Raw genomic sequence first — 19,576 nt, 5'->3', positions numbered from 1 at the left:
ATGGAAGTTTTTATTTTTTGTCACAAGTTAGTGGAATATGAGACTTTGTAAGAAAAAAGAAAAAATCATCATTTTCCGCTAACTTGTGAACTCACTATGCCCACCAGCGAATACCTTAGGGTGTCTACTTTCCGAAATGGGGTCATTTGTGGGGTGTTTGTACTGTCTGGGCATTGTAGAACCTCAGGAAACATGACAGGTGCTCAGAAAGTCAGAGCTGCTTCAAAAAGCGGAAATTCACATTTTTGTACCATAGTTTGTAAACACTATAACTTTTACCCAAACCATTTTTTTTTTTTACCCAAACATTTTTTTTTAATCAAAGACATGTAGAACAATAAATTTAGAGAAAAATTTATATATGGATGTCGTTTTTTTTGCAAAATTTTACAACTGAAAGTGAAAAATGACATTTTTTTGCAAAAAAATCTGTAAATTTCGATTAATAACAAAAAAAGTTAAAATGTCAGCAGCAATGAAATACCACCAAATGAAAGCTCTATTAGTGAGAAGAAAAGGAGGTAAAATTCATTTGGGTGGTAAGTTGCATGACCGAGCGATAAACCGCTAAAGTTGTGGAGTGCCGATTTGTAAAAAAGGGCCTGGTCACTAGGGGGGTATAAACCTGTGGTCCTTAAGTGGTTAATGCTGGGGGCCAATATTTGGGCATAATTTACAATTGGGGCCATTATGGGGGGTTGGGATAAGCCAATGAAATTCATCCATTTTTAAACAGCCAGATGGCGAGAAATTGGATGCACAAAGGGTTAGAAAATGGTTAAGACAGTGCGTCTGCTTCAAAACACCTATTTTATTTTATTTTTTACATTTGTGTGCATGTAGCCTTACATGGAACTGTATGATGGAGGTGGTTTGGGAGGCAGTGATGTTTCTTACATGGGACTGTCTGTTGGATGAGGCTGAAGGGAGGGAATGATGTTTTGTACATAGGACTGTATGTTGGAGGGGCTGAAGAAAGGGGATTGATGTTATTTACATGGGACTGTATGTTGGAGAAGGCAGGAGAGATTGCGTGATGTTATTTACATGGGACTGTATGGTGGTGTGAGGGAAATTATGTTATTGGGTCTGTATGTTGGAATGTCTGGGGCATTATAGTTTCTGAGGGCACTACAGGGAGGATTATAACTATAGGGGGCACTGCAGGGGGGGGCATTATAAATACAGAGGATTTTATTGGGGTCCTGATTGCTACGGGGGCTCTATAGGAGTGTTTATACATCGGGCTGTAGAGAGCTTTATTATCACTGGGGGAACAATAGGGGGCCTTATTTCTACTGGGGGGCTCTGTGAGGGCATTATTAATACTGGAGGGCTCTTCTACTAATGGAGGCACTCCTGGGGAGCACTATCACTGTTCTAGAAGGGAATTACTATTGGTGGGACTTGGAGGAGAACTTTACTATAGGGGGACTATTTGTATGGCAGTCATTTTTTATTCAGGGTAGTATTTGGGGGTATTGGGGGGCACAGCGAGCAGCAGGATAACACTGTTGGGACTGAAGATTGTTGGGGGTGATGATAGAAATGTGAGGAAGCTAAGATGTCTGTGTGTCACACTCTGCAGAGACGAGGGCTGACTTAGAGAAGTTGTCCTGACCTAATGTAGAAGATGATGACAGAGAAGATTAGTAGAGATGCCACTTGGGAGGCTCTGGATGTGAGAGGTATGTGCTTCTGTATACTCCTGTATGTTTGATAGTGTCTATGCAACAAGTAAGGCAAGTAAAATGTCTTTAGTGCTAGTGCGGGCAGGGGGCATTGAGTGGGGCAATATGCATTGGGGCTTGGGCCCCGGATCCTTTGAGACCCTAGCAACACTCCTGGTCATGGTTACTCATGAATTCCTGCTCTCCTGCCCACCTGCTGATGACTGACAGTCTTCTACCTAGTTTTCTCTCTTTCTCTCTAGTAGAGAACTGCCAATCATCAGCAGATGGGGAGAGAGCAGGAGATTAGGAATAAGGGTCCATTCACACGTCCGCAATTTCATTCCGCATTTTGGGGAACGGAATTGCGGACCCATTCATTTCTATGGGGCATCACGACGTGCTGCCCGGAAACGGAATTGCGGACCCTCACTTCCGGGTCCGCAATTCCGTTCCGGAAAAAAATAGAACATGTCCTATTCTTGTCCGCAATTGCGGACAAGAATAGGCATATTGTATTAGTGTCGGCAATGTGCGATCCGCAAAATGCGGAACGCACATTGCCGCTGTCCGTGTTTTGCAGATGCGTGGATCCGTGGATACGCAAAACACGTTGCGGACGTGTGAATGGACCCTAACCATGACACTTCTCAAGTAGATTTGACACTTCTCAAGGCCTGGGCTGCAATGATTATGATGCTGTTTCTCGGCAACCACTTACTATTAGCTCATGAGTGACACACCGCTGACATCAGCATTTCTGTCACTACTTTACACTGTCCTCAGTACGGTCAGCATAAAGTGGATGACAGGTTCCCTTTAAAAGAACATGTCTTTCATAGAGAATCCCCTTTCAAGGTTTTCTCCGTCACCAGCATGACAGGATAAAAACATTTAAGGGGTTGCCTGCTTTCAACCATTTTTGTGTTTTAGTTGTATATTAGCCAGTTACTTTTGTTTTGTACATGAACCCTATGAATTTGTAAAGCGCTGCGGAATATGGTGGCGCTATATAAATAAAAATTATTATTATTATTATTATAATAATTATTTTTGGAACAGGTTTATTTAATGCAGGTATCCAAGACTTTCAGCTAAAGCTATGTTGATCCTACATTGATGCATGAAACAACATAGCAAAACCGCTACCTAATAAAACATAATTGACCTGAGATAGCCTTGGAGCCGTGTTCCTGCCTAGTATATCTGCTGTATGGATCAGCAGTGTTACATCATCCATGAGACTTGCATCATCATTATCTGACTCCGGAAAAGACCCCAAAATAACCTCTGTAGAAATCATATGCTTAACCCGTACTAACTTTATTTTTTTTTTACTTTATTTGTCCTAGGTTCAAGATTCATTTCAGCCTGCAGTATGCCAAATCCAAGTCTCCTCTTCTTTGGTATCAAGGTTACGCAGTCTGAACAGGTATCACTTGCGGATATCGACAAGGTTAAAAAACACAAACAACTGCAGTTTTTTTTTATTGCAATCAGCAGGAATGGACTGCATCAACCTTCCCTGCAAACTCAACTGACAATAAGTGGGGGGGGGGGGGGGAACTACCGAAAGGATGAACTGCAGTGTTTTGAAGCCTCCTGCCTGCAAAGCGTTCAATGCAGCATTGACAAAGAGATAAGTATTGTTGTCAGAGGACTTAGCATAGCTTTTCCCCCGGCGCATTGTGTTTGGCACATAGGGGCGGGAAGCCTGCAGGAAAATAATAGGACCTGCAAGGTCCTGCATTGAACAGGTCGTTTGTATTGTTTGCTGCTAGCCTGTGTTTTAGGTGCTGTCTGTAGTATTCCCAGGATGTCTGCCTTATCTCACAGCAGCACATTGGTGCTGCACATCTCTCATCGGTGGGGCAGTGTGCACAGCAGTAACAAGAAGGATGCTTAGCACTGCACTACCAGTAGTGTAACCCCTTGGCTGCTGAAGCCTGACGGATATTTGGGAGGGTTTTTTACTAAAGACAAAATGAATTAAGGAAAAAAAAAAAAAGCGTAAAATACCACGTTGCGATATTAATAATATACAATGTACAACTGCATGGAAGATGATGATGACGCTATGTAAATAACAATGTATCAGTGTGTATGTAAACATACTGTGTACACAAAAATAAATAAACACACACAGGTCCAAATAGCAAGAAACACACATGCATCTGTGTGCATGATGTAAACTGCTGCGTTTATGATTTGCAAGTGTCGGGTATAAGACATTGTATAGTTATGTATAGCAAGAGTATAAATGACCTTCATTGCTCACCTCCTCCCTCACATCCACCTCTGGTGTAGTTATGTTATTTGCACCTGGGGTATCTGCTGGGGTTTCAGCAGACGCTTCGCTTTCTACTTCAGCAGACATCCTTTGCCATTCTATTCCTCCAGGTCACCCTGATGCAGTGTAAAGGAGATCCTGTTGCCCAGGAGAAGAAGCCAGCATCACTTGGAGTAGAGAGCCCTCAGCCAATGCTGCAGACTGCACCCCATCTCTACCACAATTCTTCAGTCCCATGCATGAAGCAGGATTTACACATTCTCTCCCCTCCTCGTCCACCCATATGTAGAAGAGAGGAAGGAGAAATACTAACACCCCCTCCAAGGGTCACCTTATCTGCAGGACCAGAAATGGCACATTTGGACAAATTAGGCTGGCACCCTGCTGCCTACTGCAGGAAAGAAGGTAACTTCAAGCAAATGCAGCCGGCAGCTAAATGGTAGTAAACCACTGGAGATGTGACAGAGTGGAGTCAAGCTTTCTTTTCTTTTTCTGCTTCTGATGTCTCAGTTGTGTGCACACCCTCTTTCCTCTTTGCAATAAATCAGAGAAGGAGGTATCCGCACACACACACAGTGCCACGCTACATCCACTCCCTGCCTTATGTTTACCTCCTTAAGAAAACCATTCTACATCATCTGTGACTTCACGCGCTTGCACGTCCCCCTTTTGCTGCACTGTGAGGTCCATGGACTCCTGCCAAGCACATTAGTAGGGTCCCCCGTTCTGTTGGTCCTCCTAAACCACCCTCATTATTCTTTCAGAAGATGACAGTTTTCCTGCTCTTTGGTGGTGGAAGCTGAAACTTTCCTGGTCTGCATTATTAGTCCTGACCAATTATTCCTATCTTGTATAGACAGGTCTATTTCTGGCTCTGATGATATAGCAGCAAGGAGAAAATCCTGTTGGGAGTTGCAAGTGGGAATTAAGGGCTGGCGCCGAAGGGTTGTGCTTCCTAGCAGCAGGTCATGGACTGGGAGAGATGTATCATGTACAGATCAGTGGAGATGATCGGGAAGGAGGGGGATAGCGAACATCCGTGTAGTGTTAAAATCAAGCAATGGAATAATTGGAGGTCACCACAGCGGTATCAGGAGAGGTGTCAGGCTTTGAAGGTGAGATGAAGAACAAACCTTGGAACAGATCTATTGGGAATAGGAAATCGCTGCATATAATTGCAGACTCTAGGAGAAATTCTGAATGGGAGCGAATATTTGGTACAAGGTTAATATTTGCACTATGGGGTGTTAATAAATCAGATGCAGGCAGTAAGTAGTCCCTCATCTATAATGACTCAGACAAGAATTGGTTATCAAAGCATAGCTTGACATTTAATACCATAGGGCAGCATGGTGGCTCAGTGGTTGGCACTGGTGCCTAGCAGCGCTGGGGTCCTAGGTTTGAATCCGACCAAGGGCTTCTGCATGAAGTTTGTATGTTCTCCCCGTGTTTGCGTGGGTTTCCGGGTTCTCCGGTTTCCTCCCTCACTCCAAAGACATACTGATAGGGAACTTAGATTGTGAGCCCCATTAGGGACAGATGGATGCTAATGTCTATAAAGTGCTGCGGAATATAGTAGCGCTATATAAGTGCATAAAATAAATAAAAAAATAGCATGAACACTGCATATATTATATGACTGCATCAAAAGGAGAACATAGTCCTACCACTTTACACATCACTAGTCAGACCACACATGGAGTACTGTGTACAGTTCTGGGCCCCTGTGAACAAGGCCGACATAGCAGAGCTGGAGAGGGTCCAGAGGAGGGCAACTAAAGTAATAACTGGGATGGGTGGACTACAGGTCCCAGAAAGATTATACAAATTATGGTTATTCACTTTAGAAAAAAGACAACTATGTATAAATATATCGGGGGTCAGTACAGAGATCTCTCCCATCATCAATGTATCTCCAGGACTGTGACGAGGGGACATCCTCTGCGTCTGGAGGAAAGAAGGTTTGTACACAAACATAGAAGAGGATTCTTTACGGTAAGAGCAGTGAGACTATGGAGCTCTCTGCCTGAGGAGGTGGTGATGGTGAGTACAATAAAGGAATTCAAGAGGGGCCTGGACGTATTTCTGGAGCGTAATAATATTACAGGCTATAGCTACTAGAGAGGGGTCGTTGATCCAGGGAGATATTCTGATTGCCTGATTGGAGTCGGGAAGGAATTCGTTTCCCCTAAAATGAAAAAAAAATATATGGATTCTATCTCATGAGGGTTTTCCTTGCCTTCCTTTGGATCAACTTGCAGGATAACAGGCTGAACTGGATGGACAGATGTCTTTTTTCAGCCTTATAAACTATGTTACTATGTAAATGGCAATTACCTGAATGTTATCAGCTGTCCTCTTTAATGGAAATTCAGATTTAAAGGGGTTATCCAGAAAAAGATATTTATCACTTATTCTCAGGACAGGTCATCAATAACAGATCTGCAGGGGTGTCACACCCAGGAACCCGCCTGTGACAAACTGCCATTTGCCACTGGGCATTGTAGAGGACTTATGGCTAGCCTCCTGCGTTACGACTATGGCCCCGGGACATATTACCCTTCAAGAACAGAACTATGCCGCATGTCTGGACTGTTCTTAGGACCGAACGCGGTCAGCGGTGTATACTAAAGAATCTATGGAACTGTTTTGGGCAGGAAATTGTGCTTGCGGTCGGTCATAAAGGACTTCACTAAACTTTTGATCCGCTGGAGGGATTTGTGTGATTTTTGGAAGTGGTTATATTTGATGTATGCTGAGTTTAAATATGTAATTTTTATGGAGATGGAATGTATGGTTCTAAAGTTATAGAGTATGTTTAAAAACTGTATTTTTACTGTCTGTGATAGTTATGTTAATCCATAATTATATCACAGACAGAAAGGGAGGATTCTGTGTGTTTGGGTGGAAATTCCTGTCCTGTTGTCTCTCTGTGTGTATTGGCGATGTCCTTTGTCCTGAGAGATAATTGAATTACTTCTCGGTTGTCTCCAGGACAGAGGATATTGTGTATTCGTCTGTCTGTGGTGATTGCATCAACCCAGTGTGAGGTAATTCTATCACGGACAGAGGGGAGGATTTTGTGGGGATGTGTTGTAATATATTGATTGGTTGTATTTCAAACCCCTGTGGGCAGTACTATGTTTTTGGTTTGTGAATAAAAGAGGCTGTACGTGAAGTACAGGCAGTTCCTGTTTTAACCCTTCAAAACGCAGCCTCGTCTCGTTATTGGAGGGAATTGCTGTGTCACGCTGGGGATTGCTATGCTCTGCATATTCCCTGGAGGAGAGATCTTTCCCACACGGTCCTGAATGCTGGAGGTTCGTTCAGGGTGGAAGGAAGACGGCGCGGCTCCAGTTAAGCTACGGCGGTTGTGGAGTCTGCGGAGGTTGTGGTGTCCAGTGCGGTGCTTGTGGTCCTCGGCGCAAGCTAGGAAGCGTCCATTAACGGAAGCGGATCCGTTACACCGCCGATCAGCTGTTAGAAGAGGACATGAGCTCTGCAGCCTCTTCCTAGCGAAGTGCCATCACTGTACATCGTTCACATGACATAGTTGTGATTATTATGTACAGAGTCTGATCATCTGTTTGTAAACTGAGGCCGAAGTATAGCTGGGTTATGAACCAATACAGTTAGAAAAAGCATGCAAAAAATGCTGGGCAAGACCTGAAGCAAGCAATACGTGTGCAAAATCTACCTGTATCTGCAATAAAGCTACTCAAAAAAGTGTGGGCTGAAGGTCCTCAAATGCTATTTGAAAGCATTGTATAAACATTAAAGGGGTCATCCCATGATTAATGTAAAAAATGAAAATCAGACATCATATAGTACACGATAATCCCTATCTAACAAAGCTAGAACCCTGTACCTCACATGGATCGAGAGGTCCCCCCCCCCCATTTATTGTTCTGCTAGATTTCCAGCTGGCAGCTTAGAGGGCACATCCCTTCTCAGAGGGCATGTGTTGTCTGCTGCAACGGGTGGCAGTTGAAGGATGGAACTGAGCATGTACTTCCATCTCAGTGAGCAGGACACGGAAATTAGAAAAAGAGAAAACAGCAGGTGGCGCTATACAGATAGCTTTCATTGAATAACTCAGTGGCTATAATACATTTTTAATTACATGCAATTACAAAAGGATTCAGATCCAGGTACTGGTTTGAAAAATGTAGAATATTTTTTGTGGGAAAACCCCTTTAAAGGCTATGGACACTTTTGGGGGCAATTTTTTTTTATCATTGCATTCTACTCATTTTTGGATAATATATATATATACACTGCTCAAAAAAATAAAGAGAACACAAAAATAACACATCCTAGATCTGAGTTAATTAAATATTCTTCTGAAATACTTTGTTCTTTACATAGTTGAATGTGCTGACAACAAAATCACACAAAAATTTAAATGGAAATCAAATTTTTCAACCCATGGAGGTCTGGATTTGGAGTCACACTCAAAATTAAAGTGGAAAAACACACTACAGGCTGATCCAACTTTGATGTAATGTCCTTAAAACAAGTCAAAATGAGGCTCAGTAGTGTGTGTGGCCTCCACGTGCCTGTATGACCTCCCTACAACACCTGTGCATGCTCCTGATGAGGTGGCGGACGGTCTCCTGAGTGATCTCCTCCCAGACCTGGACTAAAGCATCTGCCAACTCCTGGACAGTCTGTGGTGCAACGTGACGTTGGTGGATAGAGCGAGACATGATGTCCCAGATGTGCTCAATTGGATTCAGGTCTGGGGAACGGGCGGGCCAGTCCATAGCATCAATGCCTTCGTCTTGCAGGAACTGCTGACACACTCCAACCACATGAGGTCTAGCATTGTCTTGCATTAGGAGGAACCCAGGGCCAACCGTACCAGCATATGGTCTCACAAGGGGTCTGAGGATCTCATCTTGGTACCTAATGCCAGTCAGGCTACCTCTGACGAGCACAAGGAGGGCTGTGCGGCCCTCCAAAGAAATGCCACCCCACACCATTACTGACCCAATGCCAATCCGGTCATGCTGGAGGATGTTGCAGGCAGAAAAACGTTCTCCACGGCGTCTCCAGACTCTGTCACATCTGTCACATGTGCTCAGTGTGAACCTGCTTTCATCTGTGAAGAGCACAGGGCGCCAGTGGCAAATTTGCCAATCTTGGTGTTCTCTGGCAAATGCCAAACGTCCTGCACGGTGTTGGGCTGTAAGCACAACCCCCACCTGTGGACGTCTGGCCCTCATATCACCCTCATGGAGTCTGTTTCTGACCGTTTGAGCAGACACATGCACATTTGTGGCCTGCTGGAGGTCATTTTGCAGGGCTCTGGCAGTGCTCCTCCTGTTCCTCCTTGCACAAAGGCGGAGGTAGAGGTCCTGCTGCTGGGTTGTTGCCCTCCTACGGCCTCCTCCACGTCTCCTGATGTACTGGTCCGTCTCCTGGTAGCGCCTCCATGCTCTGGACACTATGCTGACAGACACAGCAAACCTTCTTGCCACAGCTCGCATTGATGTGCCATCCTGGATAAGCTGCACTACCTGAGCCACTTGTGTGGGTTGTAGACTCCGTCTCATGCTACCACTAGAGTGAAAGCACCGCCAGCATTCAAAAGTGACCAAAACATCAGCCAGGAAGCATAGGAACTGAGAAGTGATCTGTGGTCACCACCTGCAGAACCACTCCTTTATTGAGGGTGTCTTGCTAATTGCCTATAATTCCCACCTGTTGTCTATCCCATTTGCACAACAGCATGTGAAATTGATTGTCACTCAGTGTTGCTTCCTAAGTGGACAGTTTGATTTCACAGAAGTGTGATTGACTTGGAGTTACATTGTGTTAAGTGTTCCCTTTATTTTTTTGAGCAGTGTATATATGTCCACAGCCTTTACCCCTCTTAATGTCTGTCTGCTGTCTTTTGATGGTGCGGCAGTTTAGATAAAAACAAAAAAAGGGGGAAATATATATTAATACAAAAGAGATAACGTGGTGTCCCACTATAAATATAAATCACATACTGCAAAGAAAGGACCCTTTAAAACACAGTACTTTATTTCTATTCAGATAAAAAGTATCCCAAACCTAAATTTGTAGGCTAACTCCAATAAATACAAGATAGAGGTACACAAAGATAAAATATCAAACACAAACAAATCCACTATCACAGGGAAGGAAGGGGAATGTGGACAGTAAGTGTCGGGGAAGTCACCGGTAAACCAGGGAAGGGGAGACTGTCCCTAACAAAACCCTGGTCTACCCTCAGCCCAGGGACAACTCCTGATGGTGGGGTTTCCCCGTCCCCGTACCTGTCCTAATATACCCTAAAAAACTTAACCCGGTTAACCCCGATGCGTTTCCCCCGAGATGGGTTCATCAGGGGGTATGTAAAGGTCAAAAAACGGTCCAAAGGAAATGGATAACAAAAGATATACACGAATACCAAAAAATTCCCACTAGGCGTATTAAAATATGTAGTTCACCATATTTTGCTTACTGAGCAGAGCGCCGTGCATTGTATAGTGGCTGTGCTTGGTATCACAGCTCATCCCCATTCATTTCAAAGGGTGTCAGCACAATTCATGCGCTTCTCATCTTGTTTGTGTGGTGCCAAATCAATTAGAAGTATAAGTATTGTAAGGGATCGCCTCTCATTCGGGGGTCATTCTCACAAGGATCTTCATAACCACTGGGTTTCAGGTCCAAACAGTGCAATTTATTTTACACTCTTCATACACAACATGGCATAAAACAAAAGCCTGCCCGGCTGGGCTCTACCTAAACATAATAAACATCGTATCCCTAACTCGGCTATACGATAGCGTTCACACATGGAACCAGGTGCGGCTTACCCCAGACATACAGTCCACCAGCCCTCAGGCTGTAACAAATGCAGTACCTTTGGAGGGGGTTGTGGTCTAGCAGTCCTCCTGACTCTGACCTTTCAATGCTTGTTCCTGGGTGTCGCTGAGTCCCCCAAAGTCCAGGCTATTGCATAGCCTCATGGCCCCTCAGCCTTGCCTAGCTGAGACCACACTGACAGAGCCTCACCAGGCCTCTGTCTGCACACTCTCCAGAGTGAGACCCACCCAGGATCCATTAGCAGGATTAAATAGGATCCCTGGACATGAGCATGCCCTAAGTCCCGGACTGGAACCTGGGGAAACAACACCTCAATGTTCACATTGCCACATATCCCCCCCCCCTCTGTTCAAACCTGTGGGGGTGAACACATGTACCAACTGGATGCTCGTGACAGGGCATCCGCATTTTCTTGCCATCGCCTGGCTCAACCTTCCCCCTGGAAGATGTGGTCAGGGTCAGAGGCTTCCCTTTATTTTGCCAGACCCATGCCATCAGTGCTTGGTTTGTTACCCACACTGACATCTTGCCCAAGAGACATTGTCTACAATGTTCCCATGTCCATGTGACAGGCAGACCCTCTCTTTTTATTTTTTTATCTTTCTCGCTCTTTGACTTACACAGCTGCTTCAGCCGAGCACGCTTCTTATGACTCGCCTCTTTTTGTCTCTTTATTTTAACAGCAGATCGTACATTTCTTTTTCCTTTACTCTTAGAATTTCGATCTCGGCTTCTGGAACTCCCTTCAGAATATATTTTTATGCAAACGACAGACTCTCTGTTTGACTTCGCTGGCTCTTGCAGACGCTTAGGCCTTTTCTTCTTGTCTTTGCGAAGCTCCGTCAGCAGAGCTGGCTTGCCCCCGCTCGCTTCTTTTCCAGCAGTGGTTTCCTCAGATGGTGCCTCAGTTTCAGGGTCTTCTGCCTCTTCACTGCCTCTCCCCACTTCGGCTTTACCCTTGATCTCTGGAACATCCAAGGATTTCTCCCACTTCAAGAGCTCGGCCTTAGCTTCCTTGGCCTTGGTCTCTTTGGTGTCCTCCTTTACTTTATTAGCCTTCTCACCATTCAGGGACATGGCCTCATATCCTTGCTTTCTTAATTCCTCCTTCCCTTTCGCATCAAGGTTGGAGGCACTGGGGTCTTCAGCATACTCCTTGTCTTCTGGCGTTTTCTCCAGAGGCTCACCCAAGACACTGGACTCCTTTTGGGGAGGAGTCAGGAGAGACAGCCCATCGTAATAGCCCGGATCTGCAAACTGGTCGTCCATCTCCTCATATCTCTTCCCCAGCAGGCTGCTGGCTACTTGGAAGACCTTGTAGGCAGAGGGGACGTCTTTTGCGACCTGGTCCTGGTTACACACTGTCATGAGACTCTTGGCCTCTGCATGCACATCAGCCCCATCAACTGGTTCAGCCGATACCTTTTCCACCTTCTCTGCCTTGGCCAGCACCCCGGCACCACCATCTCCAGACCCACTTTTACCAGGCTCTGACTTTTTGGCACCTTCCAGAGGATCTTCCTCTTCCAGTTTCTCATTTTCTTCCACCTGCTGTGCAGCAGCACGCTTAGGCTTCTCCAACTCATAGATGGCATCTTTTGAGCTCATGAGAGCTTCCATCTCTGCTCTGAGTTGCTTGTTCAGCCTCTCTAATTCATTTCGCTCCTCAAGCACTTCTTCAAGGGCTCTAGCCAAGGAGAGGGCCTTGGTCGCCTTCTCTCGAGCATCAGTCTCCGCTTGGTCACGTTCTTCGGCATATCTGGCCGAGGTGGTTTTCTCTTCAGCCAGGAGCTTGTCCAACATATTATGTTTCTTCTCCAATTTAGACACAATTTGTTTCTGGTGGTCCAGGTCTACCATCCGAACATGCAACTCTTGATCAAGTTGAGCCATCCTGGCTTCCAAATGACTTTTCTCCTCCAAGAGAGCAGATTTTTCTGAGGCGCTGTTTAGAACCTCATCAGCCAGCTCATCTCTTTCCTGCTCTGCATGAAGTCTTGATCGCTCAGAAGCTGCAAGTTCCTCTTGAAGTTGGAGAATTTCCGCTTCTATTAGTGACTCTAGTTCCTTCAGTTCATTCATCTCTTTCTGTGACTCCTCTGGAGACTCCTGCAGTTGCTCTGCGAGAACCGCTAGCCCTATTTCTAGTGTATCTAGTGACTGTGCGGAGCGAGAGAAAACATCTTCAAGTTTGTAGCTGTACTGTCCTGTCAGGTCATCTACAAGTGTCAGGATATGAGCTTCAGACACTAGGCTGTCACCCGACTGAACTCTCGTCTCGTCAGATATAACTGTCATCTGGTCGCTAGACTCGCTACTAGTAACCACTTTAGTTTTGCTGGGTCTTGACATGGTAGCCTCACTCTCAAAGTTGCTAACTGTCACGGCACATACGCCACTTATACTATTTGTGTCATTATTAACCCTGACCTCTAGGGGCACCCATGAGTCAATCCCCACCTGGGACATTTTATTAATCATAGAAACCTGTGGAGACTGCACATCCACCTCTGGTACGTGTGGTACACCCTCTAGCCCCACCACATTGTCTACAATGGGGTCTCCTAGGGGTGTTTCTTCAACATTTATCAACACTTTTATATCAGACACATGTTTACCAACAGGGTTAGCTTTTTCCCCAATCACAGCCTGCAAAGGAAAAGGCATGTCATTATTATCACATATTTTACATGACATCACATTTACATTATGCATTTCGTCAAACATGGTACCATCACTTTGCACCTTATCTGCACCCTTGTTCTCAATGTGCAGCTCCTTCACATTATCATTTAAAGGGACAGGTACAGGTTCTGCAGGAGTTTTGTCACTCTCTGCAGAAATGTCCCCATTACTTAAAACCTCCAAGCATAAGGGGAAATTACGGCCCACCATTTCCTCATGTATGAGCGTATTTGTAACATCAGGTTCACTCTCAGTGAGAACCACCTGAGAGTCCGTATTATTCACATAATTGTCCCGAACATGTAACACTCTACCAGTCTCTGGGGCGGCCATCATGCTACCTCTTACCTGGGCTAGCATGGGATCTCTGACTTTCACCACCCCAAATCTAACTTTGACCACCGGCTCTTTGGGCGACCCAGAAACCTTCTCCCCTGCAGGTTTCTGCGAGGGAGCAATCACAGCAGGCTTATCCGCCTGTTCAGACACAGTTTTTTCTCTGTGTGACTTATTACCTACCGGACCAGCAGGTATCCCCTGCCGCCGGCTCACTGTCATTGGGTCTGCCACATAGTTAATAACAGGAACAGTCTTACCCTTTGTAATAAACCATTCTGGTAAAGCAGTGACATTCTCTCCCGCGGACTCATCAAGGTTGTGGTTGCTCCTAGCAACAGCTTTACTGCACCTCCGCACTTCCTCTCCAGGACTCCGGACACAGTCGCAGGGAAGATATGCACTCCTGAGAACCGCACCGCTCTCCACCTCTTTGTCTTCCCGACGGTTGCCCTTGGCAACGGCACATATCTGCTGTTCATCGGATTCTCCAGGTACACAATCTGTAGCATTTTCTCCTCTCCACAGCTGCCAAAATAACGGGAAATCTTTGCCAAGCACAAACTCCACTTCCAGGGTCTCACATTTTAAGAGCTCCCACTGCACAGGGCCATAGTCTGTTATAAAGGTCAGAGACACGGTGACATCTGTCTCTGGCCCTCTCTCCAGAAAGTCCAGAATTACGGGCAGGACCTGAGACACTTGTTGGCGGGAGTCTAGTACAACCAGCAGCGGGATCCCCCCGATCACCATCTCACAGGACTTTTCCCACGCGCTCCACCATTTGGCAGCCATTTTCACAGGTCAGTTTCTTTTACTGTGCCCTTTAAATCCCTGCACACCTTACACCTCAGAAAAATAAAGTCCAGATTAACCAGCAGTTTTCCAGCAGCACCTGCTCCAGCTCCAGCGAACAAGCAGGCTTCCGGCCCTTTAAGTCACTGCACAGAAACACAGCAATTCCTTGGCAACATTCAGCAGCACCTTCTCTTTTCCGTCAGGTCGTTGCCCCTAGCAACCTGCTGTTATTGCCCGCATCCTCCACCATATGTAAGGGATCGCCTCTCATTCGGGGGTCATTCTCACAAGGATCTTCATAACCACTGGGTTTCAGGTCCAAACAGTGCAATTTATTTTACACTCTTCATACACAACATGGCATAAAACAAAAGCCTGCCCGGCTGGGCTCTACCTAAACATAATAAACATCGTATCCCTAACTCGGCTATACGATAGCGTTCACACATGGAACCAGGTGCGGCTTACCCCAGACATACAGTCCACCAGCCCTCAGGCTGTAACAAATGCAGTACCTTTGGAGGGGGTTGTGGTCTAGCAGTCCTCCTGACTCTGACCTTTCAATGCTTGTTCCTGGGTGTCGCTGAGTCCCCCAAAGTCCAGGCTATTGCATAGCCTCGTGGCCCCTCAGCCTTGCCTAGCTGAGACCACACTGACAGAGCCTCACCAGGCCTCTGTCTGCACACTCTCCAGAGTGAGACCCACCCAGGATCCATTAGCAGGATTAAATAGGATCCCTGGACATGAGCATGCCCTAAGTCCCGGACTGGAACCTGGGGAAACAACACCTCAATGTTCACATTGCCACAGTATGTACGTATAATACTGCTTTCATAATGAGACCAGACACACTAGATGGTTTCATGAAAGCATCTTCTCATCCCCCTGAGCCATGGTAGAAGAGAGAGACTTTATTCACATTACATTGACTTAAATAGCAGACATGACATCACAAAAGGGGTGTTCCTTAAAGGATAACTGTCACACTTAGACCCTAATTTCAATTTTCATATATGTAGTTACTAATAACATGATATTCCAGAATCAGTTACTATTAGACTGACTTACCCCATATTTAATAAGATTCAGCCCTTAGCAACCAGTCTGCGTAAAACTGCTATTTCACTATTCAGTTAAGATGGCCGCCACTGCCCTCACACTGAGGCTAATCCCGCCTGCCCTCACTAGCCAGGACCAATAGCCCCCCAAAAGTGTCAGTAACCAGAGCCCTCCCCCTAAAGGGTTAATCTCCTGCAGCACAAAGGGGTCCTCTTACCACATGTTGCTTTCATTTATACACTGAGCAGATGGCAGATCTCCCTTCCCTGGTCTGCGCTGGTTCAACTCTGCATTCTCCAGCTCTGCTGAGTGAGGGAGCGTCTGCCAAGCGCAGGGACAGGGAGAAGTGCACACAGCCCAGGCACTGTTATCAGCTGCTGGGGAGGACCTGGCTTTAATCATTTACTTACAGTCCCTGGCTGTCAGTAATCTGACCTTGCACGCAGCCTGCTTCTGCGTCCTCCGTCCTTCAACAGATAGACGGACCATACCTAGCAACCCTATTTTAAGCACAGGTAAAAGTAGGCAGTACAGGGAACAAAAATGTGGAATTAAGGGGTAATTGAATACACAGTGAAAAGTTGAAATAGGGCCACCAAGGAGATATTAATATCTTAATTAATTATACTTTAAGAAGAGACAATTGGCTCCTTAACCTAATAGGAGTGGTTTCAGCAACTTCAAATCTGAGTTCATACGTAGATTTGAAAACTGCAAAGTGATCCACATTTTTCCCCATTCCCCCTTGACCTTAACCTAAGAATGCACACATGGCTCATACATCTGGTTTACAGCCATCTAGTGGACAAAAATGAGTACTACACAAAAATGTGTATTACAGAATGTTCACACCACATTTTATAGAGATATAAACCCCATCTCTCACAAATCCCTCCTTTTGCGGGAAATAGACCAAAGTTGAACAGGCAAAAGTGAGGTACTCTCCCAGAGCTGGACTTTCCTTATTGCTTCACCAGGTCCCCTCAACTCCCTTTCGGGTTTGCCTTCACCTTGTCCTATTTACCCCTTAACCATCAACAAGGTTTTATTTACTTCAGGATGGAATAATTTTTGTCTTTGACAGGGGCACAGCACATATACATAGTGTGGGCATGGATGTATTATACATTTTGAAAAACAATTTTCTTAAAATGGAGAACTATATAATAGCCTGTTAAAACCAAATGCTAAAAACATTGTAGTTGCTGAACCAGTTCCCAAAACATTATTATGGCCATGATGTGATTAATTTCAGAAGTTTTCCCATCAGTTCATTTGATAAAGTCCATCAGTTTCTTCAGATCCTTGGTGATCCTTCCATCAGGGGCAGTCTTGTCCCGAGTGTAGATGCAGCAGTTCCTGTAGACCCCTCCTTTTTCTGCTGTCAAGGACCAGTCGGTTCTGTAGAGTCATCACTGGAAAAGAGCTCAGTTGTTCCTCCATTCTCTTCGCAGGATCACAGGTGTAATTCACAAATCTCTGTTGATGACAATCCAAACTACTTTTTTTTTTTTTTTTACACTACTAATTGTGGGAATTAATGACTCAAATCCTGCAGCTATCTGACTTTTAGCTTTAAATTCATCATAAACTCTTCTACAGACTCCTATGGCATCCATGTATACATGTGAGTCAAAGGATGTGGCCTCCTAAGTCGCGACCGGACATTGTTTCTGATTTGATCTCACTCAGGAGGTGAGAATAGAACAAATGGCATCAGTACCCGATCAGGACTTGATCAGGGTACATTGGCCACCTCATTCTACCTGCATCCTGGGTCAGAGTTTCAAATCTCCACAAAATCACCAGATATCTGCGTTTTGATAATTTTAGTTGATAAATCAACTGTCAGAGTAAACGTTAGAGTCACTTCTCGTCTCATTCAGCTGAATTATGTAAGAACAATATCCTGGAGGGAAAACACCAAAGGGCTTTCCTGCTTAAAATCCTGTCTCTAAGACCAGTTTTAAATTGGCCAAATATTTAATGCCAATTATAGGTAAGGAGCCACAGATGCAACTGAACTTTGAGGTTTTTCCCAACATTCTAAATTTGCCTAGGGGATCTTTGTCACTTACACATGCTCCTAAAATGGACAGGAACAGAGGATTACACTCATTATGTTTACAACTGTTTGGTGGTGTTCCCTTCAGGACAGTTATCCTTTGCGACAAACCTTCACCTTTACTGACTCTAGAGGTAGTTTCCACTGGTATATATTCCCAACACTTCAGACTAGTGTTCCATTCTATTAGTCTCCAATATCCACAGTTGGTATGGTCATATTTAAACACAATTACCATAGACTGGGTCAGTTCCAGTCACACAGGTGTACTTATTAGACCAAAACCAAGTGTCCTATCTGTCATCTGTTTTACAGTCCACTATACTGCAAAAGTCAACTTAGTTGTTCCTCACTCATCTTGATAATATAACACCGTTGGAATTTGATTTGACTGTGATTTCCTTCTGTGCAATATAGAATTAACAATAAGACATGCAAAAACATAATGGCTCTTATAGTCCTGGGACTTGATTGCAATACGATCAGGCTCTCCTTTGACAGCAATGGCGGCGGTTATCAGGACTTGATGTAGATCTTCAAACCGTAGCTCTAGGACTTTCCACATGTCTCTCGTTTCACCACTACCCAATTGTAACGGGGTTCCGAAGGTGCACTCGGTCCCCCATTACCCGCAGACCTGCTGCTTAGCTTCAGGAACGAGGATCTGTGTTTTACCTCGTTCCCATGGCGGCTTTACTAGCTGGGTGGCTCCCTGCTCCTAAGTCTGCCTTGAGCACCGAGCTGATCAATCGGTGCTCGACTGGTTGGCCTGTCGGTCATGTGACGCTGGCCACGTCACATGACCCTCACTCCCCACTATAAATACAGGCAGCCTGCTGGCCACAGGTTGCCTGTTAATTTAGGTTCCACCTGTGATTTGGTCTTTCCTGGCGTACTTACCTCCTGCTGAATTCCTGACGATCCTCTGCCTGCTCCTTGTGTACTTTGCTGCTCTCCTGGTATTCTGACCCCGGCCTCCTCCTGACGATCCTCTGCTGACTCCTTTGGTACTTCACGTCTCTCCTGGTATTTATGACCCCGGCTTCACCTGAGAATTCTCTGCTTGCTCCATTTGTACTTTGTAGCTTTCCTGGTATTGACTCGGTCCGTTCACGTCCTGTTGTTTTTCTGTCTGTCATCCCTGCACTTATTCCAAGCTAGGGACTGCCGTCCAGTTGTCCCCTGTCATTAGGACTCGCGAGGCAAGTAGGCAGGGCCAGGGGTAAGGGTGGAGCGCAGTGGTCACTTCCCTCCCCCCGTGTGTATGTGTACGCGACCATTACACCAATCTTCTGATTGTAAAGAATGAATCGCTTCTATACAGTCTGGATTCTAGGAAACAAATAAAACTTGGAAATACACATTAGACAATCAATTTGTGCAACAGACAACATAATTTGGAAAACTACTATGCTGCATCTGGAGCTGTTGGGGAAATAGAGACCTAATCTAGGGGCATACCCAAAAAATACTTCATAAGGACTTAGGCCTATCTTCCGGTTAGATGTGTATTGGCTGGAGAAAAACCCTAGGGGTAGGTACTCTCACCTCAGTTAGTATCTTTTAGTTGTAGCCTTTGCTAGAGGCCAAATCTCTGAATTTTTATTTTTATTTACAGAGGTGGGAAAGCACTACTACTCCGTTCCCCCCTCCAGACGCAGCAGAGTAGTTGGATCTAATTTTGCACACCCTTAAGACGGTGATTAATTGGTGAGAGGAGTAGGAATTACATTAATATCTACTCCTACACATGTGATTCTACCCTTAGCTATGAGAGATCATGGAACATGTTTTCTATGAGTGTCATGGTCTTACCTTCTTGCTGTTCTCCTT

The 19,576-nt window shown here is 45.2% G+C and overlaps 1 protein-coding gene across 1 annotated transcript in view; it reads right to left on the bottom strand.

Moving 5' to 3' along the window:
* The window catches only part of LOC120981926 (transmembrane protein 151B), a 32,907-nt gene extending 28,697 nt beyond the window's left edge, over nucleotides 1–4,210 (bottom strand). The window contains exon 1 of the mRNA XM_040411725.1: nucleotides 3,949–4,210. Coding sequence (XP_040267659.1) covers nucleotides 3,949–4,047 — 99 coding nt within the window. The 5' untranslated portion in view covers nucleotides 4,048–4,210. The remainder of the gene's footprint in view (nucleotides 1–3,948) is intronic.
* Nucleotides 4,211–19,576: the final 15,366 nt, after the last annotated feature.

This window comes from Bufo bufo, chromosome 11, assembly GCF_905171765.1.
Source record: "Bufo bufo chromosome 11, aBufBuf1.1, whole genome shotgun sequence".
Classification (NCBI taxonomy): Eukaryota; Metazoa; Chordata; class Amphibia; order Anura; family Bufonidae; genus Bufo; species Bufo bufo.
The sequence above is the reverse complement of the archived record's forward strand: the minus strand, read 5'-3'. Positions and strand labels throughout refer to the sequence as shown.